The 24,025-nt window shown below is 45.2% G+C and overlaps 1 protein-coding gene across 4 annotated transcripts in view; it reads left to right on the top strand.

The window, feature by feature from the left end:
• Positions 1-2,196: 2,196 nt before the first annotated feature.
• The window catches only part of SHROOM4 (shroom family member 4), a 238,445-nt gene continuing 216,616 nt past the window's right edge, over positions 2,197-24,025 (top strand). For 2 of the 4 annotated variants that reach the window (XM_034649351.1, XM_034649349.1), the window contains exon 1: positions 2,200-2,577. In XM_034649351.1, the coding sequence (XP_034505242.1) occupies positions 2,461-2,577 (117 nt within the window). In that variant the 5' untranslated portion in view covers positions 2,200-2,460. Of the gene's footprint in view, positions 2,578-24,025 lie in introns of all 4 variants that reach the window. The other 2 variants (XM_034649350.1, XM_034649348.1) reach the window with 2 other exon arrangements.

The following is a 24,025-nucleotide window of genomic DNA, read 5'->3' as shown; positions in this document are numbered from 1 at the left end:
TTAGAATCCAGGCATCTCAAGTTCTACCCAGTACTCTTTCCACCACATAATCATGCTCCCACTAACTGGAAGGAAGAATAAGATCCCTGCTACTAGCAGTGATTTTTATCAGTAAAGAAGCAACATTATCAAGCCATCTGATGTTCAAAATGTCTACTTATATGCTGTTTGCACCAGGGGCTATGTAATTTATGTTCTTCTGAAGTAATGATAAAGAGAATAAACTGAAGAGTACAAGAAGACATAGTGCTTTCATAAGTACTATTTCGTTTTAGGCTTCAACAGGCCTGGGAGGTAGGTAGGTCAGGGTTTACTAGCTGAAGTTTACAAATGAAGAAAATGAGACTAAAAACAGTTCAGTGATTTGTCCAAGGTCACCTATCTAGTTAGAGACAAGGCCAGGGCTCACATGTGTGTCTCCTGCTTCCACACTTCTTCCTCTAGTCTAGACACATAATTCTAGTAGACCTTGAGTGATGACTACATATCCTGTGAACTGAACTTTGGAGATTTCAATATGTTGAGACTGAAACATTCTGAGTTCCACCAAGCAATAATCATGAAGATAAGAGTCTTATCACAAAAAGAAAAAAAATCAGTTTCAATTCAATTTCAGGGTGGGACCGAGCAAATGAATGTCATAGGATGACCCACAATTAGGGGTCAAGAAATTGAGATGCCATTTTCTCAAGTTTTCTGCTTTTTAGGAAGGGAAATGCAAAACAGTGAACATGATCAGAATGGTTTTTGTAGGTCTAGAAGTCTAAAAGATTGAAGGTGGTTTCCTCTGTGAATCATCTCCAAGGACTTTACAAAGGGAGGCTATAAACACCCAAATGGCAGTTTTATTAAAGAAAAGTCAGATCAGCATCATCTAATGCAGGCAGTTCAGAAGGCTGACAAGAAAGGATTGGGGGAGGGAGGGAGGCCTGTGAGAGGTTTCATTGGCCTGTTGGGGTACATAGCCGGCAAGGGGAAGAGTAACTGACAGGTGAGGGAAAGGAATTAGCGGAAACCTGCGGAAAGCTGGCTGTGGAAGGCAGGGAGCCACAATGTGTTCCTTGGTGTTGAGGAACAAGCTCCACAGGAAGAGGGCAAGAGACTGAACAGGCAAGAGGAAGTGGAAGGCCCCCTCGAGTCACAACGGAGGTGTCGGAACTTTCCCTGCTAGTGCGAGGCCCTTTAAAAAAAAACTTACTGCCTGCATGTGGCTCTAGAGACAATACCTCAGGAAGGGTAGGTAGCTTGTCTAGCTCAAGACTGAGAAATCAGCATAAGATTTAATAACAGATTCACTTCTCGAAACTATTACTGTGGGTGTGGGTGCGCGTGTGTGCGTGCGTGCACGCGTTTGGTCTGTTCTAAAAGCCCAGCTCAAAAACTACAGCCTCGAGCATGAACGGATGAGCAGAAATGTTCTGGACCGTTGTCTAAAAGCTGCTTCTTCCAAAAGCACAACATTGTTAATTGGCCAGCTTATCAATGGATGCTCTTTCCTGTGGGTTTGTTTAGGAGTGGAAACAATACCACTAGTCTGCTAGCAGTTTGCTGATTCCTGGCTTGGTCATCTCAGTGGGGCAAGTGCAAGGCCGTGCCAGGAACTCCAGATGACTGGAACATACACAAGCACAGTGCTACCCACAGACGCCAGCGCTGAGCCAGGGTGCGGCTAAACCCGGGCAGGGGGCATCCTCAAAGTGCTTCTTTATTTAAACTATGCTCCGGGGCAATATTTCATAATGACCCCACACACCTAGTGCATACACACAGAGCAGCCTACACACACAGCCCCACTGTGTTCGCTGGCCTGCTTGCTTTACTTTCCATCGCTCTAGGCAAGGTCCACAAATTAGCAGCCTTATAATCCTCCCAGGACCCGGTTTTGGGACCTTCAGAAGAAAAAGGCAGTCAGAGAAACATGAATGCGCTAATCGGGAAGCCAGCATTTCAGCCCACTCGGCCACGCGGGCTATCCACACTAAGGACTTTCACCTCCCCTCGCCTTGGCTGGCTGGAGGGGCGGGGAACCCGGCCGTAAGGAGGAGGACCAAAGTGTGTGGGGGGGAGCAGCTTGAATGAAACAATGTAACAATTGATGTGAGGCCTTGCCTCGCTCCGGCTCCTCAGCGATCCTATAGGCGAAGTCCCACTGACTGCCCCACCTCATTGCTCCGTTTTCTTGTCCATTACGCGCTATCCCTCCGCCTCTCTTACTTTCTTTTCTTTTCTTTTCTTTTTTTTTTTTCCTTCTCCTTCCCCCCCCCACCCCTTTCTCCAGCTCCGTGTCATTTCCTCCTCGCGCTCCCCGGCTGCCCGAGCGTCTCCAGCCCGGAGAGTAGGCGGAGCAGGGCGGTGCGGGGTGGCGTAGCGCTGGAGGGCGATGGTGGCGGAGCTGCTGGGGGCGGAGGCAACGTAGCCCCCGCGGAAAAGGAGCCCCGCGGCGCCTGAGCCGAGCGGAGGATGGAGAACCGGCCTGGGTCCTTCCAGTACGTCCCTGTGCAGCTGCAAGGGGGGGCGCCCTGGGGCTTCACCCTTAAGGGGGGTCTGGAACACTGCGAACCGCTCACGGTGTCTAAGGTAAGAACTGGCGCCTCTGTCCCAGCGGTGCCCAACTCTGAATGGGCAAGCGGGCGCGCAGGCTGCGGCGGGACGCGGCCCTCAGACCAACTTTGAAACTTGGTCCGGACTGGGGGGTGAGAGCCCTTCTGTGGAGCATTAGCGGAACGGAGGGGTCTCGCCACCAGCCCGGGCGCAGACACCCATGACGGGTGGCGGGAGCACGGGATGGGAGCATTGCTGGCCTGGGGCTGAGAGCCCTGCTCGCACACACTCGGGAGGCTCTGGGGGGCAGTTTGTTGCTCCCCCACGTCGGGGCGGCTTCTCCCCTCAGTTTGAGCTGGAGGAAGTGGTGGCTGTTGGGGGTTTCTCCCTGGAAGTTCCCGCGCCCCTGCGGGACAGGCAGCGCCGCTTGGCAGCTCTCTTAGCAGCGTTGGCCCCTCCGCCGAGCAGCGGGTCGTCCCGCCGGGGCAGGTTGCAGGGCGAGGGTCTGGTGTGGGAAAGGAGATGAGGCACTGGTGGTTTTCGTCAGCCTCACTTCCCACGGCCGGACGCGCGCACATCCATTCAGCTGGCGAGGCGTTGCTCCTGCCGGTTCGGCTCGGCCTTTACCCCCTCCGGAGTCCTGCCCCAGCGCCGGCGAGATTTCCTGCACGTTGAGAAGTGTGGAGGAAACTTCTGCGCCATGGAGCGCAGCTGTGCTGGAGCTGCCTCTGCCGCCGCCAGGGTTTGTTTGTTTTAGGAGGCTGTGATCTGCTGGAAGCCAAGTTGCAGCCGAGGACAGGGGAGAGGAGCTCTCCTGAGTGCTCCAGAACCCCCCAAACGAGCCATCCCCAGTAGGGGTGAGGGGGTGTGGGGGTCACGGGGGCTGTTACCGGGAAGAGAGATTTGCAGGGCCATTCACCTTGAGGCGCCGGATTGCCAAGGGAAGGAACTTCAGGAACTTCATCCCGTTTTTTTTGGTTGTTATTGTTTTTCGTTTTTTGTTTTTTTTGTTCTCTTAAATGCTCAAATCTGAAAAGCTCTTCCCCTTCCACCCCACTCAAATTGCAGTTGAGGTTGTAGATGTGGGTTTGGGCTGGAGATAGAAAGATGTGGCTTCTCAGCAGGGAACAAATGTCACTATTTTTTTGGCTTTGTAAGGGAGGTCACGTCTCAGCAGGGGGTGGCCAATGCCCTACCTACCACACCCCCACAGTAACCTGCACTGCTTTTCCCCTTGCATTGGACTTGCTGGTTAACTTGCTGTGGAGACGTCCTTCAGGCCTTGGGGCCCACACTCTTAGCAACAGTGGGGTATTGCCATTGGTCGTACCCATCAGCTTGAGCAGTCTCAGGTACCTGAGGCAAAACTTTGAGGAGCTGTCGGGGAAACCTGGGATATTTGGCCTCCTCAAACGCCAATAACCAGCCCATATCTTCATCCAGCTCTCCCTCCCCCACACTGGTCATGTATTTCTAACCAGCCTGAGATGCCTTTGTCACCCACTGTCACATCTCCTCTTAAGGCATTGTCCCTCCACTATTCTCTGGAGGGAGTTAATAAGCTTTTTTTGAAAAACCAAAGAAAACAAGAACACCCTCAAACAACCATTTTGGGGAGGGGAATGCTTCCTTTCTTCTAATCAGACTCCTCTCTTCCCTCTTTCCACCAGGGTCAGAATGGGCTATGCAGCCCTCCATGGTCTGGCAGTTCCACCCTTTCTTTTTCTCCTTACACCATCCACAGAATTTCCACAGTCTGCCTAGACAACCTATCTTGGAGAGGTCATTTTTCACCTCTGCCCAGGGCTGAGCCATCCTGAGAAGTGCCCCAGAGAGTGCTTACTGCTATGGTCCTGGATTGTTTTGTGAGCCAGTGCTGAGCATAGCAGGGGGTGTTACTAAGTATGGGGCAGCCAGCAATTTGTGGTCTGGCTGGGGGATTATTTGAGGGTAGATGAGGGTTTCCTTGGCCAAGCTGTTGAGGAAGTGACTCGTGTGTTGAGAGGCAGGGTGCCTTTTAATGATTCCCTTTCCTCTGAACATACAGTTGACCCCTATTATAAGAAAACTCATTATTACACACATTTGGGTATGCAGGGGGTAAAATCATTTATCCCATCCTTCCCAAATAGCCTGGCACCTTACAGTAAAAGCCGGTTGTATATAATCTGGTTAGCCCCAACATTATATAAAGGGGCCATAGTATTTTTTTTTTAAGTGCAATGATTGCCTGTATTTTTTTCTTGCCAAGGCACTCTGTGGCATAGTTCATTAGTCCCCTTTTCATTTTTCTAACTTAGTTTTGTTTCCCCTTGCTTCAGAACAATACAGTTTTCTTCTCGAAAACAACCTCAGTCTGCACACACTGGTGCAGATGGGATGGAAGGCCACAGAGAGAATTGTAGGGGCAGATTGGAACCTTGGGTTCTAGTCCTTGCTCTGTCACTCATTAGCTTTGGGATCCTGAGTCCATCACTTGCCCTCCCTGGGCTTAGGTATCCCCATGTCTATAATGAGGTTCAAGTGGGTGGTCTTTAAATAAGAGTATGACAGTCCAGTTGGCAATCTTCTTTTTTTTTTTTAAAGATTTTATTTATTTATTTGACAGAGATAGAGAGAGCCAGTGAGAGAGGGAACACAAGCAGGGAGAGTGGGAGAGGAAGAAGCAGGCTCATAGTGGAGGAGCCTGATGTGGGGCTCGATCCCATAACGCCGGGATCACGCCCTGAGCCGAAGGCAGACGCTTAACCGCTGTGCCACCCAGGCGCCCCCAGTTGGCAATCTTCTATGCTAGCTCTGGCCCTTTTCTCCTCACAAGGGTTGTGGACTGAAGAAGATGAGGCTTTGTTCCATTTGCATACTGTTACTGTTTATACGGTGTTTCTATATCCCTTATTTCATTAGCCTCTTCCAGCCACCCTGTGAGGCGGTCAAGGAAGGTTGTGGAGAAATGGATAGGAAAACTGAGGCTGTGATGTGCTGAGTGGCTTGTCTAGGGCTGCCATACAGTGAGTCAGGGGTAGGCTCCAAGTCTATCATATTTTCTACTACTTGGAGAGTTTCTTGATTCTTCTGGTAGTACTGCAGTTTGTGAAGGGGCATGGAGCAGTACCATTCAGGGATGTATCTAGTCTCGACAGCTCCCCCAGTGACTCTTTCCATGCCAGCCTGTGCTTCCACAGTAGGTGAGGAACTGGGTTGCAGATACTCCTTGCTGAAGTCTGGGCTCAGGGAGTAGGAGAGGACTGTTTTAGTGCCTCCAAATCACCGTGATGATCTCAGGTCAGGCAGAGAGAGAGGTAGGGTGCAAGAACCATGGTGGGAAATGCTGGAGAACCTCCTTTGGTGTCATGGAAAAAAAAAAGCAATTTGGGTCTGGTGGGTGTACATGCCTGGAGATAGCTTGTGGAGACATCTCGGGAGTGGAGGGATTTGAGAAAGGGTGATTGGTGGGAAAAGATCACATAGAGTGTGAAAGGCTACCTCATATTTGTCATGGGAGAACCTTTGGACCAGGAAATAATCAGGTTGGGAAATGGTCGATTCCTGCTGGCTCCTGTGATTTCCCTGAATGTGGGGAATTCAACAGCTCAAGTTTCAGGAGACTGGTGTTGTCTTCTCACAATTCAGTGAGAAAGAAAAAGGAAATGTTTTTTTAAAAAAATAAACCTACTATTGATTATCCCAAGTGTTAAGGGATGGCTTATGATTTCCCCATACATTGTGATGTTTCCAAAGAAACATAACCTACAAGGGACTTGGGCCCATGACCTTGGTATTATTAATTCCTTTGGTTAGTGTCTTATACTACTTCATTGGCCCAGGAGGCCTGTTTGGATAAAGTGGAGATTCTCTTCCAATCATATTTATCTGGTTTGCTACTTAGGGGTCCCCCTCTATGGTGTAGACAGTCATCCATGAAGTTGGCTCCCTGTACTGGAAAAGATCTTCTTTGGGGATGCGTAACCTTTCCAAGGTTCTGGCAGCAATGATTCTGTATCAAATAGGGCCTCTCAGAGGCCTCAGAGATTCAAATTGTATCCTCCTGTGGCGTGTATGTGTGTGTGTGTGAGAGAGAGAGGTAGATAGAAAGAGAGGCAAACAGATAGACAGATGGACAGACCAACAGAGACAGAGTTACTGACCTGTAGCGTGAGGTTCCTATACTCATTGTGAGTCCTTGGAAATGTGTCCTGAGGTTGGCTGAGGGTGGGGAAGAGAAAGAGTGGAGATCAGAGGGGATGCAGAAGAAGAAGGAAAATTGGGGAGGAGAAGACGGGCTTCTCCTACATATTTGCCCTATTCCTGGCCCATTTTTGGTGGCGTCTTTATTATCAAAGACATGTGAGAATGAATTAGGAAAACTCTCATACTGTTTGCCATCTTTAGCCTATCAAGATGGCAGGACATACTCTTTAAGTGGTTTTTAGCTCCCTCCCCACCCCCCTCCGTCCCCACCGTGACCTTACTTCTAGAAGCAGCACACAAAGAGGCAGTTGAGATTTCAAGAAGACATGGATTAAGTCAGATTGAGGCCGTCTTGTGGCTGGCAGTAAATTTGGCTGTGAATTTGAGTTCTTGCTGGCTGCAAAGGTAGTGGTATACGAGAACCAGTAGTTCCTATGAAGACTTCATAGTTGTGTTACAGGCTGGTCCCATCCCAGACCAGAGCTTGACATTAACAAAGGGACCTTCATGGGGTGTGCTTCTTGGGAGCTCAGTCCAGCCTGGGTACTTACATGAATCCCCCCCATCTGCCTCTAGAATCAGCAAAGGTGTCTAGGGCCTCAGTTCCCCAACTCTCTCAGAGAGTAGAAGGCATTTGGAGACCTGGAGTAGGAAACCATCCAGAAAAATATAAAGAAGGTTGGAGGGAAGTAGAGCAAGCAGGGCAGGTGGTATGTCTGGCAACCCTTGGCCGAGCTTTGGGTACACACTATTTTGGGGCCTGCTGAGCTGTCAAAATACACCTGGTACTCTATTGAGATCCACACATGTGCTCCCTAAAGTGAAAAAGGCCAAGCCTGTTAGAGGTTTTCCCCTCTTCAAAACCTCAGACAAAGAAAATAATTCAACTCCAGCTGGAAGACACTTGAGCGTTGTCCCTTTTAAAAGAAAAAAATTAAAATGATTTCCCTTTTGCTCTTCCCAACCCTCTCCCAGGAATTTTTTTTTTTTTAAGAGGAAAGAGAGACTCAGGCTTGAGATTGGAGTTTATGGAATGATTTATCTAGAGGGAACATCACAGTTTTTACAGTTAGGCTTCTTCAGAACCAGGGGGGGAAAGATGTTGACCCATCTGAGGAAAGTGAATCACTTCCCCACCCCCACCAAGCACCAAAGGACAGCCTTGACTCGGGACTGCTAATCTAATGCTGTTCTTGGAGGAGGCCTAGAATCACAGATTCTCAGAGTCAAGAGGGCCTTTTGGAGGTCACCTTGTCTTAATCTTAACCAGTCCATTAGCCTTCTGTCTAGTAGCTCTGAGCTTGTTGTCCTGTGCTCATGTGGGGAGTTTACTCCCTTCTTCGACGGTCCATTTCCTGGTTGGAAAGTTTTGACTGTAGCAACTTTTTCATTTGTTGAGTGGCAATCATCATCCCTCTACCTTCTATCTATGGGTCCTAGCCCTAGCTTCTGGGACCACACAAAACGAGAATGCTTTCTCTTTGTCTCAGGTCCAATGACACAGACTATGTCCCCTTGTCTCACTTTTCTAGTCTAAAGAGCCCTAGACATTTCAGCTATTCTTTTTTTTTTAAAGATTTTATTTATTTATTTGACAGAGAGAGAGACAGCCAGCGAGAAAGGGAACACAGGCAGGGGGAGTGGGAGAGGAAGAAGCAGGCTCCCAGTGGAGGAGCCTGATGTGGGGCTCGATCCCAGGACTCCTGGGATCATGCCCTGAGCCGAAGGCAGATGCTTAATGACTGAGCCACCCAGGCACCCCTTAGCTATTCTTTACTGGCATCTGAGATCCAGCCTCCTCTCCTCTTTCCTCCTGCCACCCTGGATGCACTCCAGCCAGTCCCTGTTCCTCTTGAGTTATGGAGCCCGCATACAATAACTGAGAAGAGTCTGATCATATTTGAGTAGGACCCTTCTTTTTTAAAAAATGCAGCTGAAGACCACTTTGGCTCTTTCTGGTATATCCATGCCATACAAAGACCCTGTGCCAAGTGGAACCTTTTAGTGGAAGTACTTTGCTGCTGCTAACCCATACCTGCCGAAGGCCTCTACATAGGCATCTGAGACAGCCATGTAATAGCTTTGGGAGGGACACATTTCATCTCTTATTGTTTTTTTAGAGTTGTCCCAGCCCCATGCCTAGCCCAGACTGGTGTTGAGAGAAGTGTTCTAAGGAAGATGAGAGAGAAGATATAAGCTCTTGACCTCAAGGATCATGCATGTTTATATAAAAAGTTCCAGAGAAGTAAGGAAGTTGTATAATAGAAGAAGGAAGTGGCATTTAATGAATAGTGTCAAAATCAGACCTTTAGAACGTCAGATTTATTTTATTTTTTATCACCTTTTGGCTTGGAATTTATAGGAGTAACCTTTCTGAGCTGAATTTTCTCCTTCTGAGAAAAATAAGTATCTCCAATATTGAGGATGCTGACTATGTGACATACAGTCTCCAACTTACAGAGCCCCTATGTAGGAATTTAGATCCAGTGGTCCCCGTCCTAACAGCCTGTCAGATATTCACCTCCCTGCATATTGTCACTGGCGTGGAGTGCAAAGCTCTTGCTGTTGCTGCCATCCCTGGGTTCTGAGGTCTTCTGTCTACACCTGGAATATCCATAAGAGTCACTTCTGCTGGAGGACTTGCACCCACAGCCTTGTCTCCCCAGGCCCCTCACATCCACTGGTTTGTCACCTAAGTTGGGCAAATATTTTTCCTTGCTACTAAAGCCCTGGTCAGGGAGTATATTGGAATGGAGCTTAATCCTCATTATTATGGAAGGATGAAAGACCTGGAGAAGAGACAATGGAAGGCTAGGAAACATGCCTTTCTAGCACAGTGTTTTTGATTGTGGCTAGGTTCACAGCAGTTCTGGAAGGCTGATTTAAAGATTTTATTTATTTATTTGTCAGAGAGAGAGAGGGACAGAGAGAAGAGAGAGGGAGAGAGAGAGAAGCACAAGCAGGGGGAGCGGCAGGCAGAGGGAGAAGCAGACTCCCTGCTGAGCAAGGAGCCCGATGTGGAACTGGATCCCTGGACCCTAGGATTATGACCTGAGCCAAAGGCAGATGCTTAACTGACTGAGCCCCCCAGGTGCCCCTGGAGAGGTCTATTTAATCCATGGGGTATGACTGATGAAATTATAGAACCTAACCACCATTGATAATATTCTGCCTACAGGAAACCATCCAGAGCTCCAAGCTGTTTATTTACAAAAAGGATTCTTGGAGAACAATTTATTCGTAAGTTAGAGGCAAGTGCTCTAGAATCTCTGTTACACAGACCTGGGTGGGTTGGGGTTTCTACTACTATCAGTGCCCAGTGTGTTCCTATTCCTGATGCTGAGACCAGATGCGTGTGCACAGTGTATATATGGTTCAATTTATTTGCAAAATTGAACTCCAGGCTTACCTGTTACCTTGCAACCAGCGATTGCTTATGTTGGTATCTAGATCACTTTCACTTGATTTCCGTGCAGCCAGTATTTTTGTCTCCTGGCGCTCTCTGAAAAATTTCCGAAAAATTCCCTTCAGACAGACTTCAATTAAGTCACTAATGAATAAGCTTAGATCTTTCTTTTTCCTGGCTAAAGATTGTGTTCCAGGGACCAGGATGGGGTAGAGGTTCGTCTCCTTACGCCCCTTTGCCACATCCAGTGTAAACAGGCCAAGTGGAAAGATTGTCTTGGGCATTAGTTTTGCAAGGGATGATCCGTTCTTCCTCACATCACACTGGCATGTTTACTTGGGCGCATAGCCATCCTGGTCGGGCACTGAAGTTGCAAAGATCAAGATGACTTGGTTTCTCAAAGTGACTAACGCCTCCCCTTTGACTTCGCCTCCACTCCCTCCTCATTCAGCTCAAGTCTGTGACTGTACTAGGCCACAGAGTGAGCACTGCCTAGTAGCAGCAGACACATTTTCCAGGCATCCAGGCTGCCCTTCTTTCCTGTCCAGTCTTTGCTTCTCAGCCCCCACCCATCAGCACCAGTTGCTTGAGGCCTACATTTTGGACTGGCTCATTCAAGTGCCATTGCCCCTTTGTTCATTCATTGGCTGCTCTGCCCTCTGTCCAAAACCCAACTTTTTTTCTTCTTTGGTCACAGAAAGCCCTTCTAGTCTGCTGTACCAACTTTGTCCCTCTTGGCTCAGCCATGCTTCCAGTGGGGCGGGGGTAAGAGAAGCTCACAGAGTTAAGGTCGATAAAGTTTGAAGACACTCAGCAAATTGATAGCTGGATCAAGGGGATAGTTTCTCAGCCCGTGTCTCTCTCTATCCTGTTTCAGTAGAGGACGGGCCCTTTCTTGCATTTCTCATACTCTTTTATCAACTTGCAGAGTAATCTTGGCATGCTGCTTCACCTTTCTGTACCCTCCTGTTTCTTCTCAGACTCTCTGTGGGGCGAGCTTCTGCTTTATTGAAGGGCTGTGAAGGGCTCCAGGAGCCTTGCCTGGTCTGGGCCACGGAAGTGGGAAGGCTGGCCGGCGGCGGGCGGTGATTACGGTGCGCTGCTATTCTCCACACTACTACTTCCTCTCTTCCCAGAAGTGCCTGTTTCCTGGTATGTTCTCAGGGATGGCATGTGGCATGGTCTGTTAACTTTCACTCGAGTCTTTTAATGTTACATCTGGGAGGAATGCGAGAGGTGGGACTAATTTGACAAGATCAAGGGTTAAGCCCAGTGATGGACAGACCCTTTGTGGCGTCTCCTGGCCCCCACCCTAATGCCACTGGACAGATTCCCAGCTGTGTGCTCGGCTCTCTTCCTGAGCCTCTGGCACGGAAGTTTTGAATGGTTCTCCTATACTGCCTTTCACGGTCCATCAGAAACTGATTTTTTTCTTTTGGGGATGGGGGTTGGGGGTGATATGAGGTAGACCTGGGAGTAAAGCTGGTTCAACTAGTTATTCTGGAAAGGGGTTAGAGTCTCATGGCTGCAGCCCCATCTTCGCTTATGAGAAGATGACAAGCTAAAGCCTTGTCTTTTTCGAGCTGCCTTGCTGTTTTCCATTTCTTTTTGCTTATGTTTGATGTAAGTAAATGCTCCCGTGAAAACTTCTGCAGGTAGGCAGCTTTTGATGGCATCTTATCTGACTGAGAGGGTGAGTGATGACATCTTGGAGCCTCAGGGGTGAGTAACAAGGTCTTGATTCTTATGTTCTTTGGAGGGCTTGACTGAGAGTTTGGAGCTCTGTGTTAATTAAGTTTGCAATCAGGGAGTATCAAGACAACAGGCTGAAAAGTGGACAAGCCAAGACGCTGGATACTCTGCTGGTGTGAATGTGCCTCACTGGGCGGAGGCCAGGTAGTTTGGTTGGATCTCAGCAACCTCTTGAACCCAAATGGGAGTCACGGCCTAGACATAGTGCACTAGGAGAGGTACTAGACCCGCTGCGTCACAAATCCTGCTGTTTCTAGGTGTTTTACATGTATTCCCATTTCATTTCTGTGGTAACTCTTTGAGGTAGATACTGATGTCTCCATTGTGCAGATGAGGGGACTGAGGCTCAGGGAAGTTAAGTTATAGAGTCTAAGGCACACCATAAGTGGAAAAGCTGGCATTGAAATTTACTTCTGTCTGACTCCAAATCCCGGGCTCTTTCTACAATACCACGTTTACATAGGTGAACGGACGAAAGAGAAAGAAAAAAAAGAACTGGATAAGAATATGAGGCTGGGGAGGGTGGGGAAAGAAATGAAATAGAGAAATTAGAAAGGAAAGAGAAAAATGAATGGGGGTGGGGGAGAGAAGGAGAGAGGAAGGGACAGAGAAAGAAATGAGAGAAATGTAATTTTGTGCAAAAACCAACATTACCGATACATGCGCGTCAGGGATCAGGCTGAAAGGAAGGATTCTGTTTTGTGTTGTTTTAAATCTCAAATCAGAGCAAGGGGTATGGGCTTGTATTCAGAAGGCCTGAAGTTCAGTCTTTGCTTTGCTACTCAAGTTGTGTGTCCTTGGGCGAGTCATTTCCCCCCGTGTCTCAATTTCCTCTTTTGCAAAATGAAAATAATAAAACTCACACTTTTTTTTTTCAAAGAGGGAGGGAAATGGATTTTATCCTGTACCTCATATAAATACTAGATGTGTATGTGATTTAAGAAAGAAAAAGCATTCCACAGGTGTCTCTTATTAAACAAATATTCTCCTAAGAGAATTTTGAACTTAAAAAATGAATTGTATACAGCTATGGAATCTCTGGGAAGATGCAAAGTGGCAGGACACCCTTCATGGGATGTCTTCTGCTGCCAGAAGTTGGAAGACCAGACATGATTTCTGGCTAATGTCTGAACAGCCAGCAATTCGAAAGGCTATGTATGCTAAACCTTGTTTGGCTCTTACCTAAGAGCTCTCAACTAAGCCTCCAATCAATCAATCAATCAATCAACCAACCAGTCAACACATATTTGTTGAGTACTTTGCAAAGCGCCTAACTCTAAACTAGAGAATACAAGAGATAGCCACCACAGAAGACCTGTTCCCTGGAAGTGACAGTTTTGTTGAGGGGAGGCACTACTGCAAGCTCAGGAAACAAAAACTTTTAAGTGCCGAAACCATGGAATAGGAGCAACATTTATTCAGTGGGAAGAGATTTCACTGTGGGCTGATGTGGTCAGGGAGCTTAGTGGAAAAGGGAAGAATTGGAGCTAGGCCTTGTGGGACAGATAGGATTTAGGTAGGTTAGGGAGGAAGAAAGACATTCATTCCAGTTAGTATATATGCTGCATGTCCTAAAGACACAGACAGGAGATTGAGGTCAGTTTGCTCACCTCACGGTGAACTAACAGTATGAGCTCCCCAAGGACAGGGTGTGTGTTGTTTGTTCATTTATTCACCTGTTCACTCATTCATTAAATTTATTGAGTGTTTGTTCTAGGAACTGAGCTAGTCTTCCTACGGCCTATGAAACCAGCACAGAGCTCCATAAAAGTCATTTTTATTGGTTTTCTGACAAATTCTTTCATGGTGCATACCCTGGGCCAGACAGTGGCTTTCCAATTTAACTCTTAGGAACTCTTATCAGTACCATTCTACAGATGAGAAAATTGAGGCATAGAGAGGTTAGTTAACTTGCCCAGTGTCATACTGCTTGTGTGGTGAGATACATGAGTTAATGGAGATCTGCTTGATTGTTGCAGACTGGTGGAGTGTAAAGGTGAATGGATTTGAGCCAGCTATTCTGAAGAACCCAGAAAACTGGGTTATCAGATAGATTCGGGTTGGAAGTGGGTAGCCATTTTGTTGTTTTGGAGGATCAGAGTGAATGTATTAAAGGTAAAACACCTCGCATGAAGAAAACCGAACCTGAACAATACAGAGGGGCATTTCAAGGGAATTGGCCATCTTAGCAACCTGCTTTTGTTATACATTAGCAAGTTGCCAGAGGTTAGTGGTCATACATGCCATTTGGATCTGAAGAAATGAAGGAGACGTGGGGGTTAGAGATGAATCCAGTATCACTAAGCTAGAAGTCTCAAAGAGGTGATGGGGATTAGGAAGGTCCGCCATTTTTCATTCAGTTTTGGGTCTTCGGAGACCTAGGTGTCTGTAGGCCTAGTCAGGTAAGAAGTTCCATAGGCAGTTTGGGAAAAAAAAAGGATTTGTTTATTTAAGGCCCCTGATCAGTTAAAACAGCAAATCGTTATTTTAGGAACGTAATGGTTAACATAGACAATTTACCAATCTGCTGATTGTTTTGGAAATTAGTGAATTGCCAGACAATCTCATGCTCCAAGAGACATTGGAACAGGCCTGCATTTTTATTTAATGGGCTTTTCTGGTCATAGCTTTGTCTTATCTCCTCCAATCTGCTGGATGCCTGGTCACCTGAGGTGTTACTGGCCGAAGTTCCTTCTGTCTAACTTCAGACTTTCAAGTGATGGGAAAGTCCACAAATCAAACAAACAAAAAATAGAAGAAGCTGTCAAGACGCCAGACATGAAGCTTGAAATGTTAAAAGGTTTGAGGCTGTTAAAAAACATCCATTGACTTGCCAAGATGTTAAGGATTGTTTTCTCTATATGAAAAACAGAATGTGGATGCATAGTAAAGCAAACCTCAAACCGCTGGAGTTTCAAGTCCGTATTGCATTTTTGTTGTTAGCAGTTTTATATTCTGCATAGCGTGAGATCAGTAACCTGTGAATATTATCATTCTCAGTATTTCGACAATAGTATTGGTCATTAAATGTGACCTTCAAAAAAGCATTATTAAACTTGCAAGTATGATTCGACTACCTTCAGTGGTGTCCTTACCATACTCTCATTCTGATTCTTATGTTAAAATAAGGAAGACAGGGATGCCTGGGTGGCTCAGCCAGTTAAGCGTCTGCCTTTGGCTCAGGTCATAATCCCAGGGTCCTGAGATCGAGTCCCACATCAGGCTCCCTGCTCAGCGGGGAGTCTGCTTCTCCCTCTGCCTGCTGCTCCCCCTGCTTGTGCTTGCTCTCTCTCTCTCTCTTAGGCAAATAAATAAATAAATAAAATCTTAAAAAAAAAAAGGAGAAAATGGAGTGTTGCTTCAAAAACTCATTTACTGCAAATCTGGCTGGAAAATGCCACTTTATTATTAAGAGACTTCTGCAAATTTGGAGCAATTATCTGATCCAAACCCTAGCCCTGATGCCATGTATACTTTCATGAAATTCTCTGGAAAGGTCAATTTTATGTGCAGATGGGCCTGCCCATCCGTCTTCTGCCCCTATCCTTCTGAGATTTACTTTCTAGATCCATTACTTTTGTGGAATGTTGCCCACTTTTCTGCGTGGTGAAGAACTAAAAATCAGAATCTTGTAAAGATGCTTGTGCTGCGGAACTTGGTGTGTTCACTCCGTCCCTTCCTCCCTCCTTGTAGACGGAACTCACTTCGGGCTAAGGGCCAATGGGCACATGGGTTCCTTTACCTAACTCTTCTGTCAAGGTGAAATAGCTTATAATTTATATTTGAAATTGACTTGAGTAGCTGCTGGGGGGTATTTTTGTGAAAAAGGCTACCTGAGTGCCCCGGCTTTTACAAGAGCCAGCTTGCCAACTTCTCTCTGCTGTGTGAGTTCTGGTAGGAAGATGATACTCGCCCCCTCTGGATGTAAAGGGTTAAATATGTAATTTTCATATTTTCCTGTGCCTTTGGCTGGAGAATTGTGCAGTGTTCTGAAAGCTGCCCAGGCCCTGCACATACTGTATCTGCTTAAGGGGGGGTTTTGGCTCTTAGCCCTCTCAGCTTCATTAGGGTTCGGGTTACATCCCTCTCCCCTTCCAGCCACTAATAAAAGCCAAAAGAATTAAGCATCAGGGAGAGTTAATTCCCACTGCTAAGACCCAGGTGGGGCCCTTCCACCTCCCATCCCGGCTTCTTGGCTGGAGCCCTAATTTAGGGCTGAGCTCTAGTCTAAGCCTATAAGTGACAGTGATCTGGAACAGGCCCCAGAAAAGCACTTGACAATCAGGTTTTGCCCTATGTTGGCAGTTCTTTCCTGCCTTTCTCTCTCTCTCCCCCTCCCTCTCTCTCCCCCTCCCTCTCTCCCTGCCCCCACTTTTCGGTTGGGATCTTACAGGAGACCAGTGACTCCAGGGGCTAAGCCACCTGATGCTATTACAGACATGGAAATGATGTTTCATAGTTCCTTTCTTCTAAACTGGAGGACTTGGATGGATGAAGCTTTGACTTTTTACTTTTACTCCAGTCCCTGACCCAACTTCAGTACAACATTAGGAGTCTCATTCAGAATAAGAAATGCCACTCATATCTCACTCAACTTAAAAGAGATGCATAGTAATGAGCTCTGAAATAGTGAGCTCAGACAGAGGGCAGCTTTGAAGGAGGATCTCGCAAGAGCTGGGACGGGCAGGAAGAAGCCTCCTTCTGGAACAACTATACTACTGTAGTGGCCTCCCTAGTGGGTTCTCCCTTTGATCATCCCCTTCCCCCACTTAAAGTTATTTAATGGTTCCCTGTTACCTGTAAAATAGAGCCCAAACTAATTTAGCGTGGTGTATGGACCATTCTCAATCTGGCTCTAGTCTTATTTGTAGCATTCTTTCCAGGACCCAGGTTTTCAGGCAGGGTAGTTTCCTCTCTGCTCCCCCACCCAACACACTGGGGAAACTATGGCCTCCAAATTCCCCATCCTGATGTTCCTTGAGTGCCTTGGCTTTTCTCTCCTCATCTCTGCCCCTTCCAGTTGGGCCTAACCTCCAAGCCCTAGCTCTCAGCCGCATGGATGTCATCTCAGGGTGCTCCTGGTGGAAGTCATTTCTCCCTCTTTGGAATACTGGAGTTCTGATTTTCCAGTAGAAATCTGTGGGTACTTTGGCTGCCTTGTGTCTGGCTTGCTGGACCAAAATCTTCTAGAGGACAACAGCTATATATTCTGTATCTTCATCATCATCCTCAGCACAGAGCACAAAATAGTCTCTCCGTAATGGTTTGCTGGAGAAGTCAAGCAAAAATTTTGTACTCAATAATTGGTCATTTTCCCTTTCCACTTCCTATCTCAAATTCGAAAGAGGAGATGATTGGAAGAGCTGTATATACTAGCCAAGTTTTCTAGTCTTTCGGTGACACCTAGTAAGCAGGGTGAGCCTCGAATGACACACGTGTGTGTGAGCTAGGGATAGAGGCACCACATAGAAGGAAATGGTAGTGCAGGTGGAAGTTGAGAGGGATCCCAGATGCAACCTTGGATAGGAGGGACTGGACGATGACGTCAATGGGGGATGGGGGTGGTTACCTGCTTGTCTCCAAGCTGCTTAGAGTTTGGTTTGCAACAGTTGGGTTTCTTGCTGCTGCAGCTCTTGTGTGTGAGCTGTGTTCCTGAGGCTTACATGTGAGAGAGGCCTGCTGGCCGATGATCACAGCATTCCCCTTGCTGTTGGGCAGTGTTGTTCTGAGACTCTTAAAACAGCAGCCACCCCTCCTGTTGCTATGTGTTTGGAGAGGGCAGAGTGTGAGTCTTCCGTCTGTCTCAAGTGTTTCACTGCTTCAGCCCAAAGGAGGTAGCTTTATGTGAACATACTGTGTGTGTGTGTGTGTGTGTGTGTTTCCACTTTTGCTTAAGCAAGCCCTAACGTGTTCTGTCTGACTAGCCTTGGATGTGAGTCATCGTCTGGTATTTATACCCAGTCCCTTAAGTGTCCTCATTATTTGACCATGACATTCCTTTTCTCACTATTTTATTCAAAGCTGAGAATGCTGAAAAGGGCTCAGAAGAACCATCTCTGTTCTCCTTCCTAATGGGGTCTGATCTAATTGGTGGCTAACTGTCTCTGTGGAAGTCAATTAGGTCATGTGAGGGCACTAAAGGGAACAGACAGAAACTCATAGTGACAGTACTGTGACAGTTTAAAAGACACACTGTGGGACCTTCTCTTAGTTTGTTCCTGCCCAGACCACTGCTGGAGAGTTTGAATCACTGGAGGCAACTTTAGGAACAGTGCTCAAGGGGACCTTAGGAAGTGTTTCTCCTTATCAGGATCACATAGTAAGCCTGAAAGGAATACACACAGCCTGAGAAAGTCTTAGAGGCGATGATTCAGCCTTCGCAGGCATTGGTGGAAGAAGAAAATGTTAGCTTTCTCCTTACTGCTCTTTCCGTTAAGGTCCTTCCAAAGCTGAAAGTTTTGTTTTGGAAGCATGCTCCTAGAGTGTGGGAATGGTAAACCCCATTAGGGGCACTGTTGTTATCAAAGGGACAGAGCCTCAGAGAGGAAGGACTTGACTGCTAGTATGGTCATTTGGAGGCCAGGCAGCCAGTAAATCATTTGAGAATGAATTAAAAGTTCAAAGGGCAGGAGGGAATTCTTTGGGAGACCTCATAGGTGCTTGAAAAATCAAAGGGATAGCTGATGTGCTTTTATTTATTTATTTATTTATTTATTTATTTATTTATTTATTCATTTATTTATTTATTTTGAGTGCTGGCTCGAAGGGACAAGGGAATGGAAGTGCACAGTAGGAAATTGGCATTGCTGTTTTTGTGTGCTTGGGAGCCTCAACTCTGGGCTGGGGATGATCAAAGTCACCATAACTAAATGCCAATTATGTTCTGGGAGGTGTAGATGCATAATCTCTAATCTTTTCATCACTAATGTAAATTAAGTGATAGTATTCCTATTCTACAGATGACAAAAAAGAAAGAAAGAAAGAAAGAAAGAAAGAAAGAAAGAAAGAAAGAAAGAAAAAAAAAGAAAGAAAAGGCTTGGAGGGGCCAAACAACGTTCTCGAAGTAACAGAGCTGTTTATTTGTGATTTGAACCCAGTTCTACCTGACCCCAGATCCTGAACTTGTCCCACTATACTTTGGAATTTTGTTTCAAAGCCCTCTTTTTGTGCCTCATGTTTTCTTTTTTTCTTTTAAAGATTTACTTATGTATTATTTTTGAGAGAGAAAGCACACACACTGGGAGGGAGGGGCAGAAGGAGAGGGAAAGAGAGAATCCGAAGCAGACGCCCTGCTGAGCGTGGAGCCTGCCACAGGTTCCACCTCACGACCCTGAGATCATGACCCGAGCTGAAATCAAGAGTCGGACGCTCCATCGACTAAGCCACCCAGGTGCCCCTCATGTTCTCTTTCTTATACCAATATCAACTATTCCTGTGACCATGTTCTTTGTGCCATAGCATTAGAGAGAAGTCCGCTCATTCCCAAGCTTTCCTAGGAAGCTTGTTAAATACAGCTGACCCTTGAACAAAATGGTCTTGAACTATGTGGGACCACTTATATGAGGATTTTTTTCAATAAATATATATACAGTACTGTAAATGTATTTTTCTCTTCCTTATGATTTTCTTAATAACATATTCTTTTCTCTAGCTTGCTTTGTTGTAAGAAAACAATATGTAATACACATAATATACAAAATATATGTTCATTTACTGTTTACATTATTGGAAGGCTTCCAGTCAACAGTAGGCTATTAGTAATTAAGTTTTGCCTTAACTTTCTATCAGAGCTCTAGGCTCTTCAACTGTCTGATAGACAGTGTGTACTTGAATTATTTTTCCTTCTTTTTAAATCTCAAACCCCAATATGTCTAAAATGGAACTTATCTTCCCTTTGCCAAACAGGCTCTGTCTTTAGCCTTCTACCTCCCGCTAAACTAGCATTGAAATCTTGCAGTCACTTCTTATTCATCCCCTATATCCAATCAATGACCACCCCTGTGGTGTTTCTTCCTTCAAAATAGCCCTCATGTCTACTCCCTTCCTTTCAATTCCTGCTACTTCCACCCCTTTCGAATCTCATATGACCTTATTTCTGGATTTCTGGATTCCTGCTGGTTCCCCTGCCTCTAGGTTCACCCCTTTTAAATTTACCCTGTAAGTCACTTCCCCAAACTGAGAATTTTAGTTTCCCCATCTGTACAATGAGGAAGCTGGACTAGACTGGTTGATTTCTGCAGTCCTTTCCAGCTCTGACATTCTAGACCAGCAATCTTCCTAAACAGTGTGTTCCCACCTCCCACCATTCCCACCCCTGTGCTACCCTCTCAATCTTCCTAAATGGTGTGTTCCCACCTCCTGCTATCGCCACCCCTGCACTACCCTCTCTTACTTGAATAGTCACTATGGCTCCATGCTCCTAGTAGTGCCTTGCACAAGTCTTTCCTAGTTTCTTTATCCAAAATCAGCTTACAGTTGAAAGGAATCTTAGAGGCCGTTCAGTTTGGTCAACACTGACCTACTGCCTGACTGCCATTTATAACACCCTTGAATTTGGTTGACGAGGCTGTGCTTGAACCCTTCCATCGATGGTAACAACTCTCTCACAAGCCAGCCCTTTGCATTGCCAGGCAGCTAGAGTTGTTATAAATCTACTACAAACCGACACCAATTTGTCTGCCTTTGTGACACTCTGTTATTCAAAACTTCCTTCATGTTGATTTAAGTACCAACCCCTCAAGTCTGGCATCACAAGTTCTCCATAATAGGGCTCCTACCTTCTCTTCCACCCTTAAATCCTGGATATTTCCTTTACACTTCATCCGAATAAAAAACGTCTAACATTTATTGAGCACTTACTGGATGTCAGACACTGTTGTAAGGCATTTTACACGTTATTACCTCATTTAATCCACACAGCAACCATATAAGCTTCTATTATTCTTCCCCATTTTACCAAGGAGGAAAATGAGGCATATGTAAATCCAAATGATTTACCCAGAGTCTTATAGCTAGTACAGGGTAGTGCTAGGATTTTTTTTCCACCTTTCCTCTAGAGCTTGTCATGTTCTTTCTAATGAGCAGTATGAACTTGTGTTAGATCTCTCACAAAGTAGATTTCTTTTCAGGATGCCTGGGTGGCTCAGTCAGTTAAGCATCTGCCTTCAGCTCAGGTCATGATTCCAGGGTCCTGGGACCAAGCCCCACATCAGGCTCCCTGCTCAGCAGGGAGTCTGCTTCTCCCTCTGCCTGCTGCGCCCCCTGCTTGTGTTTTCTCTCTCCCTCTTTCTCTCTCTGTCAAATAAGTAAAAAAAAAAACAATCTTGAAAACAAGTAGATTTCTTCTCATATTTTGAGTTTGCATGAATCTTTTCTTTCTGAATCTGGCTTCTATCCTAGGCTCTAAATTTCATTTCTGCCATTGCCCTGTGGTTCACACATGTGTATTTGGGTACCATCAGTTGACAGGGACAAAAATCAAACAGTTCAAGCATTGCCATCCATAGTAATATAATTTATATATTGTATATATTATATACTTAATACTTTTATATTTATTATATATTATAATTATGTATTTTAATGTAATTATATTTATAATAAATATATTTAATATATTTTGTAAATATATATTTATGCATGTATAAATATATTTTTAAAATATATAAATATATGTATATACTTAAACTAGGAGCTGAATGACGAACAAACTAAAAATGAAGGAGAAATTTTATTAGAGCCTCTATCCCCAATCTGACTGCCTTAATATTTATTACTTCTCATCTTCCCTTTCTCTTGCCCTTAACATTTATTGCTATGCTCTCTAAAAACTGGTATAAATTTTGCTTTCTTTTTTTTTTTTTAAGATTGTATTTATTTATTCGACAGAGATAGAGACAGCCAGCGAGAGAGGGAACACAAGCAGGGGGAGTGGGAGAGGAAGAAGCAGGCTCATAGCAAAGGAGCCTGATGTGGGGCTCGATCCCATAACGTCGGGATCACGCCCTGAGCAGAAGGCAGATGCTTAACCGCTGTGCCACCCAGGCGCCCCATAAATTTTGCTTTCTTATATCAATGGATGGATGGATGGCCAGATAGATACTTCACCATTTAATTTAGAGATTGTGAATTTGTGTGTGCGTGTATGTGGGGGTTGTATGTGAGGGTGGGGGGAGTAGGTGGTAGTGGTTGGGGGGTGATTGGATGGTTGGAAGTAGGTGGTTCTTTGGGAATGGAAAGTTTCCTCATCTTCTGTGCTAAATAAAACCCTTTATTGTTTTCCCCCAGCTTTATCAAGATATGATTGACAAGTAAAATTATACATATTTAAAGTGTACAGTGTGATGATTTGATATATGTATACTTTTCTGGTGAGAACCCTTAAGATCTACTCTTGGCAAATTTCAAGTGTATAATATAGTATTATTAACTATAGTCACCATGCTGTACATTAGCTCCTCAGAACTTAGTTATCGTATAACTGAAAATTTGAACCCTTTGACCAACATCTCCCCATTTTCCCTGCCCCTATCAATGACCATCATTCTATACTTCGTTTTTATGAGTTCAACTTTCTTTCCTTTTTTTATTTTTTTAGATTCCACATATAAATAATACCACACAGTATTTGTCTTTCTGTGTCTGGCTTATTTCATTTAACATAATGTCCTCCAGGTTCATCTGTGTTGTCACAAATGGCAAGATTTCCTTCTTTTTATGGCTTAATAATATTTCTGTGTGTGTGTGTGTATGTGTGTTATCATCTGTGTGGTATATATATCACATATATCTGTGGTATCTCTCTGTCTTTCTCTATATATCTATACATATATGATCATGTCATCTGCAACAGAGACAATTTTACTTCATTTCTAATTTGGATGCCTTTTGTTTCTTTTTCTTGCCCACTAGCTCTGGCTAGGAGTTCCAGAGCTATGTTGAATAGAATTCTCAAGAGTGGGCTTCCTCATCATGTTCCTGATCTTACAGGAAAAGCTTTAAGCTTAATATTTATTACTTCTCATTTTCCTTCTCCCTTGCCCTTAATATTTATTGCTGTGCTCTCTACGAACTAATATGAATTTTGCTTTCTTACATAGATGGATGGATAGATACCTCACTACTTGACCTAGAGATTGTGAATTTGTGTCTCTGTGTGTGTATGCATGAGAGAGAGAGGGAGACAGACAGAGCTGTGGTGGTGGTGGTGGTGCTTGGGTGATTGGGGGGTGGTTCTTTCGGAGTAGAAGTGTTCCTTGTCTTCTGTGCTAAGAAAGCCCTTTTAGGGGCACCTGGGTGGGACAGCAGTTAAGCGTCTGCCTTCGGCTCAGGGCGTGATCCTGGCGTTATGGGATTGAGCCCCACATCAGTCTCCTCTGCTATGAGCCTGCTTCTTCCTCTCCCACTCCCCCTGCTTGTGTTCCCTCTCTTGCTGGCTGTCTCTATCTCTGTCAAATAAATAAATAAAAATCTTTATTAAAAAAAAAAGAAAGAAAGAAAGCCCTTTTAAAATGCTACATCCTACAGAACTTGTCCCCCTTCCTTTCTCTCTCCTTTCTCTCCTCTTCTCTATTTCCTCCCTTCTTTTGGTAGTGATTGTGGTTTCCCATTTGTATTTTGTAAATGATTTCCATCTGAAGTTTCCAAGCTCTCTGGTTGAGTGAGATATGCTTATCTTGCATGTTAGACAAGAACATGATTTACTTCCCAGCCAGACAGACTAATTCAATGGGTAACACATTGTTCTCTAAAGGATCATGATACTGTTGCTAATTCCCTGTGTGTACCAATTTAATTACATTTCAGAAGTCAGAAAAATTTAAGTAGTTCCAGTTGCAGTGTTCCAGTTCACTAAGCATTAACTATAAATCACTAGTGGGTACTTTAAAAAAAAATCTGTTGATGGATTGGCTGGTATTTTACATGAGTATAAGCCACCTTCCTAAGGGTCTCTAAGTTGGTTTTGTGGAGTAAAAATGTGCTCTTGATCTCTCCCTGGCCCCATAATATCTTTGTCAACCCCCCCTCCAACCCATACACCTTTCACTGGGCCCCTTTTTTCTCCCTTCATATATTTCATCAGACTCTAAGGGAGTTATAGACTGTTTGTGATTATTACCGAACCATATGGGAACCACA

This window comes from Ailuropoda melanoleuca, chromosome X (genome assembly GCF_002007445.2).
Source record: "Ailuropoda melanoleuca isolate Jingjing chromosome X, ASM200744v2, whole genome shotgun sequence".
NCBI lineage: Eukaryota > Metazoa > Chordata > Mammalia > Carnivora > Ursidae > Ailuropoda > Ailuropoda melanoleuca.
Note: the sequence above shows the minus strand (reverse complement) of the source record. Positions and strands in the feature narration are given on the sequence as shown.